At 35.8% G+C, this 12,615-nt stretch overlaps 1 protein-coding gene across 1 annotated transcript; it reads left to right on the forward strand.

Moving 5' to 3' along the window:
* The first annotated feature begins 5,022 nt into the window (after nucleotides 1-5,022).
* LOC106336591 (probable dolichyl-diphosphooligosaccharide--protein glycosyltransferase subunit 3B) lies at nucleotides 5,023-6,349 on the forward strand. Its single transcript, XM_013775457.1, has one exon. It carries the CDS (start codon nucleotides 5,094-5,096, stop codon nucleotides 6,138-6,140), a length of 1,047 nt encoding a protein of 348 aa, XP_013630911.1. The 5' UTR covers nucleotides 5,023-5,093; the 3' UTR covers nucleotides 6,141-6,349.
* Nucleotides 6,350-12,615: the final 6,266 nt, after the last annotated feature.

Here is a 12,615-nt window from a genome sequence, read left to right on the forward strand (position 1 = left end):
AATAGGGATGCTCTCTCCAGAATTTTTCTGATGTTGTCCTTGGTGACAGGGATCATCTCACTAGCTACGCTCCTTGCATATCCAGACTCATCTTTGTAGACCCCAAATTCGTCCTTCTGTTCCCATCTGAACTCTCTGGCTCCATAGATGTCATAAGCGCGATGTCCACATTCGTAATGTCTATCGATCGATGGTGAAGGTGCATTGTCGAGCGACGTTGGTGTTACCCTGTCGAACGATGTAGAAGCAACCTTGTCGATCGATGCGTGGCCAACTGGTCTTCACGATTGGTGTGAACCAATTTCTGTTGTGTTGGCCCTTGGATATTCGTCTGGAACATTTGGAATGTTTTCTGGAATGCTACGTTGCTGCATAATCTTTACCCAGACCTGACAGTGGATTCTCTTATTGATCTTCATTTGCGAAGATGGAATTCGCAGGCGCTTCGGGCTTTGGTGGACCCATAGGATGTGAAAATGATAGAAAGTATACTACTTAGTAGAACTCGGATGGCAGATAAGGAAGGATGGCATTTCACAAACAATGGAAAATATATGGTTAAATCTGGATATCAGGTTGAAAGGATATACCCAGATAAGGAAAAACCACCATTATTGTTTAGGCCCACAGTTGATGTTTTGAAGGCATTTTGTTGGAAAATACGGTGTCCACAGAAAATTAAACATTTTCTATGGCAATTGGTGACAGGGTGTATAGCAGTTAAGAAGAATTTGCAAGCGCGAGGGATACAAGGAGATACTTGTTGTGCAAGATGTAGAGTTGATGAGGAATTGATCAACCATGTGTTTTTTGAATGTCCTCCTGCACTTCAGGTGTGGGCTCTTTCAAAGATTCCAACAAATCCAGCTATTTTCCCAACAATCTCTCTCATCGTGAACATGGATCATCTCATCTGGAGAGTTGTTCTACAGATGGAGGACCATCAGTTTGCATGGATACTATGATACATTTGGAAAAGAAGAAATAATAAAGTCTTTAGTAACCTGTATATGGATCCTAGGGATACCCTTAAATTGGTAGAAACGAAATCTACACTCTAGGTTGAGGCACCGATTTTGAACGAACAAAAGAAGATTCCACAGGTAGAGGCTACGACTCTTCCGTCAATTCCCGGAAGATGGTGTTTCACGGATGGTTCCTGGAAAGAGTACGATATTTTTTCAGGTCAAGGACGGTACAATACTTTAGAAGGATTTGAGGGCTTGATGGGGGCAAGGAATGTATGGGCTACCCTCTCTCCACTTCATGCAGAGAGGAAACGCTACTATGGGCAATGGAATGTATGAGAAACTTACGACAATTTCAGGTTACGTTTGCAACAGATTGTTCTCAATTGGTGAAAATTGTTTCAGAACCAGAAGAATGACCAGCGTTTGAAAGTTATTTGGAAGATATAAAGAGCCTGAAAGAGAGTTTTCTCCGTGCAGAGATTATCTATGTACCAAGAACGCAGAACAAAAAGGCGGATAGCTTAGCACGAAGCGCTAGGAAGGAAACGTCTTTTGTAGTTTACATGGATCAAGATCTCCCGGTGTGGTTCACAGAGTCAATATGAGTATGTAAAGTTGTTGACAAAAAAAATTAATTTATGTGTATAACCATAAAACATCTTTTGTAGAATTTTGTTTGGTTTTATTAATTAATGAATTAAAAATAAGGAAAAAATAAAATATTTGTTTAATATATGCATTTTAAATTTAAAATGACACTGATAATTAAATAAAATTTAAATGTTAAAACTGTACTCCCTCCGTATACAAATGATTGATTTTTTGGCTTTCTATTTTGTATACAAAAGATTGATGTTTTAGGATATAATTAATGCATTTTTATTAAAATTAAAACACAAATTAAATGTTAAATTTTAAGTGGTTAAACTTTATTGATAAAACCAAAAAGTAATAACTAAAATAGTATATTAGTTATTTTTATTATGGGCGAAAAATACCTTAAACATCAATCTTTAAATAAAAGAGGGAATATTTGATATGAAATGGAAAAGAGAAGTACTTAACTTTTAGTAATTGTTATGGTTTTTTGGTTAAAAAAAATAAAGAGCCTTCCTAAATTGATTAAAATATTTAAATTGCATTGAAAATGATATGTTTAGTGTAGATATACAGTATAACTTTATTTTCAATCAAAGAAAAATCCAAATTATTCGAGGATGTCTCAAACTATTTTGTATATTTTTATAATTGACTTTCAAGTATTGAAAATGAGAAATCGTAAAATTCCGGTTAGCATAAATGAAGAATGCATAACTACTTATAAAAATTATAAACCATACAACAATATACTATTCAATTTTAAATGAGTCAAATAAAAAGTATTCTTTATAATAACGAATATACTCATTTTGTTACAAAAAGATGTATGTTTAAAAAAAAATTATACATATTAAGAAAACATATGAAATTTTGATAAACAGTACATTATATTTTGTTACTAACTATTCTTCATAACCTTTAACCAATAGAATTTCAATAACAAAAAAAATATTTTTGAAGTTAACAATTTATCTTTAATTAATACAATAAAAATGTAAGTTGAAACAATTTTTTCTAAAACATAGATTTTCTTGGAAAGGACGGAGTATATGATTTTAATTTTATATTAAATTTAAGAAATTTACATAAAAGTAAAGTATACCTAAACAACCACTATTGGTTAGCTACATATATGGTAAATGTTTATGAGAGTGATTAGACTATACTAACATCATGAAGACTGAAAATGAAAAGATGCAACTGGAAAATTGATAAATGATTATATTTTTCCATATAAACATTATTAAATTGTTGATGACAAAAAAACATTATTAAATTACTCACAAAAATCATTTTACTTCAAAAATATGTTCGAAAGATATAAAACAAACAAATACATTGCCACGCAAATATTGGTGAATTGTTCATATATATAAAATCTTTTAATAAAAAGGTAAAAAAAAACTTTGAATCATGAAAATGTAGGTTAAATTAAAATAAGCAGAAAAGTGTAAGATACAAAATATTATATACAAATAAAAAGTGATAAATTTAACAAATTTAAATCAATTAATCTGCGCGTAGCGCGAACCAAGAATCTATAGTTGTGTGTAAAAAGGGTTAAAAGTCTATAAAATTTACTGGGAGATGAATTTATATAGAGTTTGTGAATTTTAAAAATTGATTGATTTAAAAAAGTTACGTGGATTGTGAAAATTTATATAGATTGACTTATGAAATTTGATCATAACTTTTTTAGATTGGTATAGATTTTCATGAATTTGTATTACTTTTTTTAATCATTCTTTTTGTCAACTAAATATATAATTTATTTATTTCTCTAAATTATACAGATTCTTTTTTTTTCAAATTAAAAAATAATAATAATAGTGACACATAAAAAATTGGGAAATTCCCTTAAATAATTTCTTTTTGTCACCAAAAAGCACTCAAAGAGGAAAATGATTAAAAGAAGTTTCATTAAAAAGGAAAAAGACTATTTTACTCATTGCTTTATAGATATATAAATAATAAAAAAATATTTCAAATTATATGTTTATAAATTAGAACTTTTTATAATTGTTTTAGTAATTTTCTATTTTTTTTAATTTTTTGTTAGTTTAGAATTATATGTTTTTCAAATTTGTACTTTAAAAAAAATAGATTTAAAAAAAATATATATTTTTGAAATTCAAAAATGCTTTTTGCAACTACTTCAAAAATTTTATTTTTAAAACTTTAATATTTACAAATATAATTATATATTCAAAAATGATAAAACAACATAATATAATTATATATTAAAATGTAAAAGTATATAAAATTGTAATGAATTATAGTTTTGGACATATAATTTGGATTTAAAGTGCAAAATATATTTGGTAAGAATAAATATTTTGTTCTCTATATTTGTTATTCTCTATATTTGTATCACATGGATTTTGAAAGTCACATGGATACATATGATATTTTGAAAGTTGAATTTTATGAGTAAAAATGAATAAAATCCATCTCCCAATAACACTAGATTTAATTAGAATTAGAGAATCAATAATAACTTAAGTAAACATTTTGAATAACAAGGAATTTGAAAAATTTTAACCAATAATAATGGATTCTATTAAGACTTTTGAAATCCAAGAATTAATAACAATAGAATCTCAAAATTTTCAAAATTCATGAGAATTCACTAACCAATAACCTCCTAAACTAGGGTTGGGCAAAAAACCCGGATCCGAAGAACCGAACTGAACCCGATCCGAAAAAGTAGTAACAAACCCGAACCGAAATTGATTAAATATCCGTACGGATTCAAAATTTTGGTATCTAAATAACCGAAACCGAAGTATCTCGGGTACCCGAATGTAACCGAAATAGATTTATATACCTAAATATATTACTTATTTTTAGATTTAATATATATTAAAATCATCCAAAATATATAAGATACTTTAAAGTTGTCTAACATACTTGAAAATATACATAAATAGTCAAAAGTAAATGTCTAAAATGGCTAAAATATATTCAAAACACCAAAATGCTTGAAATATCTATTGATTTTCTATCCAAATATTTAAATCAAGCCAATTTATATGTTAATTTTAGGTATTTTGACATATATTATACAAATTTATATGTAATATATTTATTTTGAATTATAGATTTTAAAAAAATTTAAGCATATAATGAATAATAAAATTTTAAAAATAATTTAAATCGGTTATCCGAATCCGAACTGAACCCGCAAAGATCTGAACCGAATCCGAACCGAAATTTATAAATACCCGAATGGAGCTGAAATCTTTAAACCCGAAAACCGATTAGATTCGAACCGAACCCGAATGGGTACAATCTAGTTAATCAAAATTTATCCACGTGGATAAATTGAAAATCTTAAGCTGCAGAATTGTACGACGAATCAAAATTGGCCAAGTGGATATGCTAGCCAATGAAAAACGTCCACCGTGGAGAACCAGCGAGACGGAAAAATCAAGAGTTCGTAGACCTTCTTCTCCTGCCAGAACAGAGGCTTTCTCTTTTTTTCCTGGAGAGAGACAAACCTTCAAGTGAGGTCGATCAACAATGGCGATCAATAAAAAACTCGTATCTCTTCTCTTCCTCTTAGCAGCCGTATCATCATTCGCATCAGCATCTTTCTCCGACTCCGACTCCGACTCCGATTCAGATCTCACCAACGAACTCGTTTCCCTCAGATCAAACTCCGAATCAGGCGTGATCCATCTCGACGACCATGGAATCTCCAAATTCCTCATCTCCTCTCCCACACCACGACCTTACTCGATCCTCGTCTTCTTCGACGCCACTCAGCTCCACAGCAAAACCGAGCTCCGTCTCCAAGAGCTCCGCCGCGAGTTCGGCCTCGTCTCCGCTAACTTCCTCGCTAACAACAACGGATCCGATCTAAACAAACTTTTCTTCTGCGAGATCGAGTTCTCGCGATCCCAATCTTCCTTCCAGCGGTTCGGCGTTAACGCTCTCCCTCACATCCGTCTTGTAAGCGGTTCAACATCAAAACTAAGCGATGAATCTGGTCAAATGGACCAGTCTGATTTCGCTAGGTTAGCTGAATCCATGGCTGAGTTCGTCGAGCAAAGAACCAAACTAACTGTTGGCCCGATCCAACGGCCGCCGTTTCTCTCCAAGGCGCAGATCAGCGTCATCGTAGCCATGATCGTGATCGCGACTCCGTTTGTCATCAAACGTATTCTGAAAGGAGAGACTCTTCTTCATGATCGTAGGCTTTGGTTATCAGGTGCTATCTTCATCTACTTCTTCAGCGTTGCAGGAACAATGCACAACATCATCAGGAAGATGCCTATGTTTCTTCAGGATCGTAACGACCCGAACAAGCTCGTTTTCTTCTACCAAGGATCTGGGATGCAGCTTGGAGCTGAGGGATTCGCTGTGGGGTTCTTGTACACTGTGGTTGGATTGCTCTTGGCGTTTGTCACTAATGTCCTTGTTCGAGTTAGGAACCTTAATGTTCAGAGATTGGTGATGCTTGTGGCCCTGTTTGTATCCTTCTGGGCTGTGAAGAAAGTGGTTTACTTGGATAATTGGAAGACTGGATATGGGATTCATCCGTATTGGCCATCGAGTTGGCGTTGATTTCAACCTCTTTCGAGGTGATGAGTTTAATTTTCAAGACATTTCTGGAACGGAGTAATGATATGTTGGACATTTTGCGTTTTGATGAGTACTTTGAATCAGTGTAGTACAATTTCAGATAGTTTAAACTCATTACTGCTTTACTAGTTCATCTGATTGAGAAACATATAAATCTCTTCTCTAGGCAATAACAACATTGCTCACTGTTACATAGGGAGGAAACGTATTCATCAATTCAGATACTTGTGGGCAGTCAATCTGCATATTGTCAAATTGTCAGAATAAGAGAAATATCGAGTCTTGGGATCACTCTAAGATAGAAGTTATTAGTACGCTCCGATTGTTTGCATTTGCGTAATCATAAATTGATGATGATTGCGTATACATATAAATTTACACATATATAGATATTATGATTTTTAAAGAGATCTCTACTCTGGTAGTATATGTGTGTGTATAAGCTTCAATGAAGAATGATTAGAGCTTGTTCTAGGTGATATAGAGAGAGAGATTGGTGAGAGTGTTTATGAGTGTATGAGAGACTTAAGAACAAAGATTAAGAGACTTAAGAGACTAGAGAGACTGAGAGAATAAGAGACTGAAGATTAGTGTTTCAGATTAGAGAAGGAGAGGGGAAACCCCCTTACTCACTTAAGAGTGTATACTTCCTTTGAGACATAAACAAACCCTCCTTGGATCTGCATATCTCAATCCCCAAGCAATACTTCATCTCTCCCAAGTCTTTGATGTCAAACACAGACTTGAGGAACTCTTTAGTGGCTTTAATCCCAGCCTTATCACTCCTGTGATAATCAAATCATCCACATACACTAGAATCACAATGATCCCTGAAGGTCCTGTCAAGGTGAAGAGAGTGTGATCTAATTCAGACTTCCTAAAGCCTCTCCCATTGAGTGTTGTACTCAGCTTCCTGTACCAAGCTCTAGGTGATTGTTTCAGCCCATATATTGCCTTCTTCAATCTCAAAACATTTCCTGGTTTTCCTAGATGCTCAAGACCAGGAGGAGGAAGCATGTATACCTCATCTTCTAGCTCACCTTGTAAGAAAGCATTCTTCACATCCATCTGCCACAAATCCCACTCCAAGTTTGTTGCAATGGACAACACAATCCGAACTGTATGTAGCTTAGCTACTGGTGCAAAGGTATCAATGTAATCCTCTCCATAGGTCTGTGTAAATCCTCTTGCAACCAATCTGGTCTTCTTCCTATCAATCTGTCCATTTGCTAGATACTTGATTGTGAAGATCCATCTACTAGATACAGCTTTCTTTCCCTTAGGCAGCTCACTCTCATACCATGTATCATTTTTGATCATAGCACCTGCTTCAGCTCCCACTGATTCTTTCCATTCCTTGTCTAACATAGCTTCTTCATAAGTCCTTGGTACATAACTCTCATCCAGACTAATCATAAAGGCATAATGCTCCTCTGGAAACTCAGCAAAGGAACACACGGCTTGAGAAGGATGCTCCACAGCCTGGGCATTGTAGTACACTCTCGTGTTTACCCAGTTGGAAGGATCCCTCTTTATCCTTGTGCTCCTCCTCAAAGCTTGAACCTGATCTTCAGTTTGCACACTAGCCGGCTCCACTTGCTCTTCTTCTGAACTGGCCGGTCCAGCTTGTTCTTCTCCACTAGACTGAACCTCATCCACTTCTCCACTAGACTGAACCTCATTGTTCTCAACTTCTTGTGATGTATCTTGATCATGAAGACCTGAATCCTCTTGGTTTTGCTCTTGCTCACCAGATTCAGTTCCATTCCCCCTCTCATGATCAAGAGGAGTTGTTCTTCCAGCTCCACCACTCTGATTGGAAGACTCTCTCCTTCCGGTTTCCTGATCCTGGGATAATCCTATCCCAAGCTTCTCTAACAACACTCTCAGTATTGTTGCCTTATCAGATGGAGCTTGAGACAAATCCTTCAGATTTTCCCACTCCTTTTCTTCATAATAACCTTTTGTTTCAACAAACTTCACTTCTCTAGATACCATCACTCTCCTTGCTTCAGGATCATAGCACTTGTACCCCTTCTGAGTGATAGAGTAACCAATGAACATAGCCTTAGTACTCTTTGCCTCCAGCTTGTTTCTCTGCTGTCCTGGAACCATGACATAGCACACACACCCAAAGACACGTAGGTGATCAATGACAGGTTTGCTCTTGTTCAACACTTCAAATGGAGACAGATTCTTCAATATCTTGGTTGGAACCCGGTTGATGAGATAGCAAGCAGTCTGAACCGCATCACTCCAAAAACGTTTTGGGACATTTGCATGAAACATCATTGATCTAGCCACCTCCATCAAGTGCCTGTTCTTCCTCTCAGCTACACCATTCTGCTGTGGTGTATAAGGGCAGCTAGTCTGATGCACAATCCCATGCTTGGCTAGATGGTTCTTGAAGGCATTGCTGATGTATTCACCTCCATTATCTGATCTCAGTACCTTCACAGTAGCATTGTATTGATTAGATACATATGCTTGGAAGTTCATAAATGCTTCTAGCACCCTATCTTTAGATGGAAGCAATGTAAGCCAAGTATACTTAGACTTCTCATCAATGAATGTCACAAAGTACTTCTGGCTATCTCTAGACAAACAAGGAGCAGTCCACACATCTGAATGAACTAGATCAAAGCAATGCTCATAAGTAGTTTCTGATGTTGGAAAAACAGTCCTACAATGCTTTCCTAATATGCATGCTTCACACTCCAAGTGATTAAATGACATATTAGGAATTATCAATTCAATAGCACGAGCATGAGGATGTCCCAATCTAGCATGCCAAGTAATACTATCAATCTTCTCATAAGTACTACTCAAACACATAGAATCGAAGGGTTTAGAGATCTTAGCCAATTGGAGCTGGTATAGATTATTCTTGCTGTCTCCTCTCCCAATGACCTTTCCAGTCTTCAAATCTTGGAACTCAACATCATCTGGCCTGAATACTACTTGACAGCCAAGATCAATTGTGGCTTTCCTCACAGATAGTAGATTTGAAGCAAACTGTGGCATGTAGAAGGCATCTGAGTCTTTATCAAATAGCTTGAGCTTTCCAACTCCTTCTATTGGAATCCTATCACCATTAGCTATCATCACACCCCCAGTAGCTTTCTTTACATCACTCATTAAGCTTCTGTCACTAATCATGTGATGACTTGCTCCAGAATCAACAATGATGGGTTTGTTGGATGTGGATGCTTTGGCAGGAGCACCTTGTCTCCGGGTCGTAGCCAAAGCATACACATACTTGACAAACTCATCCCATTCCTCCTTTGTGACAGGCTCATCCGCTCCTTTGGTCTCTAGCTTCCTCATAACCCCACTGCTCTCTACTGATTCTCCAATGTAAGCTGAGTACAAGCATTCTCCTACTTGCATACTCTCCTTGATATCCTTTCTCCATAATCTGCTCATCATGACCCACATCTTAGAAAGTTTTCTCAACTTTCCCTTCTTGCAGCTTGTACCTCTCTTCCATCTATCTGGCTTCTTGTTTATCTCCCACACATCACACATGTGTTCAACTAGCTCACAAATCTCTCCCATAAGAAAGCCAAAGATCACATCTTGCTTCCTCCTTCCTTGATACCAACTCGGACTTGCTGTATGAGTTTTCACCATACTCAACTCTGATTCTACTTCTCTCAGCCTCTCCACAAGCTGATACAACTCGTTCTTCCCTTTTCTTAGACTATAGATCACGCCCTTGGCTTCATGAACCTCCAACCTTGCTGTCTGACCTTCTTCAGCAGCTACCTCCTTTAAAGGTTCCACCTTTACTTGAATCTCCTCCAACCTTGCTGTCTGATCTTTCTCAGCAGCTCTCACCTTTAAAGGTATGATTTTTAAAGAGATCTCTACTCTGGTAGTATATGTGTGTGTATAAGCTTCAATGAAGAATGATTAGAGCTTGTTCTAGGTGATATAGAGAGAGAGATTGGTGAGAGTGTTTATGAGTGTATGAGAGACTTAAGAACAAATATTAAGAGACTTAAGAGACTAGAGAGACTGAGAGAATAAGAGACTGAAGATTAGTGTTTCAGATTAGAGAAGGAGAGGGGAAACCCCCTTACTCACTTAAAGATTACAAAATGATCATAAGAGGCTTATATATGCTCTTTACATTCCATAAACTTAAAACCTACATCTAATGGCTCATAAAAGACTAGAAGGATGGAGGGACGAGATGGAGAGTTGATCTGGTCATTATAGCCTCATCTGATTGGTTAAACTCTCTTTGGTGCCTGGTTGGTTAATTCAAATCTGGTCAAAGGGAAGGCTGGCTCCTTATTGGCTGGCTAAAGGCTCCCATGAACCTGCCCTTGTATCTGTTCAGATACAAGGTCACTATAGCTTCTTCTTTACAGCTCACACAGCTCATAGACAGCCTGTCTTGGCGCCAGCTTCTTCTTTTGTCTTCTTCTCTTAAGAGCTATCCTTTGCCCTATTTTTGCACCAACTCCAAATAGGCTCAGATGGTCGAGTCTTGAACTTCCGGATCGGTCAGGTCCGTACGTTCCGTACGGCTTCGCCCTAAGTTTGCACACTTGACCATTCTCCTCAACTATATGCTTCTAAGTCCCTCCTAGACTTGGCCCTATCTTTGCACAACCATCAGATCACTTCTGGATACCAAGGGACACTCCTGAAGGTCTTGCCCTATCTTTGTACCATCGGCCACCTTCTCCCAAACTCTTCCAACACCTTCTATCTTCTCTTCAGTTCAACACTCCCCCTCAAGCTTGACTTTAGGAGATCCTAAGCCAAGCTTGGAACTCTGAAGAGTCTCCCTCATTAAAAACCTTACAAGGAAAACCCATTGGGACAAATTACAGCTCACACAGCTCATAGACAGCCTGTCTTGGCGCCAGCTTCTTCTTTTGTCTTCTTCTCTTAAGAGCCTCTTTTGTCTTCTTCTCTTAAGAGCTATCCTTTGCCCTATTTTTGCACCAACTCCAAATAGGCTCAGATGGTCGAGTCTTGAACTTCCGGATCGGTCAGGTCCGTACGTTCCGTACGGCCTCGCCCTAAGTTTGCACACTCGACCATTCTCCTCAACTATATGCTTCTAAGTCCCTCCTAGACTTGGCCCTATCTTTGCACAACCATCAGATCACTTCTGGATACCAAGGGACACTCCTGAAGGTCTTGCCCTATCTTTGTACCATCGGCCACCTTCTCCCAAACTCTTCCAACACCTTCTATCTTCTCTTCAGTTCAACAGATATTTCGTCTGTGTTATGCATTTAGAGAGACAAAAATCCGTGAAGGCAACAACTCGAATATCGCAAAATGTGTAGATTTCAAAATCTTTAAATCAAGTTACTGAGGTCACGCACATTAAAAGTTTCGGAATTTATCACCTCATTAGAAATTCTACGAATTAATATTCAATAAATTAATGAATGCTATTTATTAATAAAAGATTTTGGTTCCGAATTAGATCGACTCAAAATATGACATAATCGATAAAATAATAATATAATAATATTTTAGAAAATCCTGTGTACATATATGATTTTCTTAAAATCATAAATTGATAATTTTTGTATATATATACATTATAAATACATATATATACATATATTATAAGTACAAACAAATAATTGTATTCTTTCTATATTTTATTAACACTTTAATATTCTTTTTAATATTTAGTAAAAGTATATCTAAACCACATTTAAACTTTATAATATTTTATATACACCAACTAAAACAATATAAATAACTTAAAAATCTAATTTCAAAAATTTAATTAGTATATATACGGTAAAATCAATTATTCTTTATTTTGTTAAAAATATTTTAAAATAAAAATTCCAGCAATTTTTGAAATTAATAACTCTATAATTTTTTTTAATATCATAGTTTCTACATTATTAATTTATAGAGTTTTTACTTTATTAATATCTAATTATGACGTCTTTAAATTTTTTGAAAAATTCATATCAAACAATTTTATTTGATAGAAAACTGTAGTTGAGAGATTTCCAATGTTATATTTTATACAATTATATAATAATGAACGATATCTTTAATATTGTTTGTGTTGCAAATGAAGTGTTGGGGAAATACTTCTGTTCTCATTACTGTCGACCAGAAGGTCCATATATATACAAGGTATTAGACTATCATAAGTTCATGTTTATCCTAACAAGATAAGGATAAGGATAAACACTATGTTACAGATATACATGGAATATATACTAGATAAACACATAGTCTCTGGTTGTGTTTATCATGTCCCGGATTGGGCCTGCAGTACGGGCTGGTCCATGGTCGATCATCATTTGGTTTATAACACTCCCCCTTGATCGACACATCCGGTACATGTTCGTTGCATGCTTAATGTTGCCTCATTAAAACATCTCCTGGAAAACCCCAAAACCAATGTGGCAAAATGGGAAACCAAGGACAGGAAAAAGAGTACAACACATGAACTCCC

This window comes from Brassica oleracea, chromosome C4 (assembly GCF_000695525.1).
Source record: "Brassica oleracea var. oleracea cultivar TO1000 chromosome C4, BOL, whole genome shotgun sequence".
NCBI classification, from domain to species: domain Eukaryota; kingdom Viridiplantae; phylum Streptophyta; class Magnoliopsida; order Brassicales; family Brassicaceae; genus Brassica; species Brassica oleracea.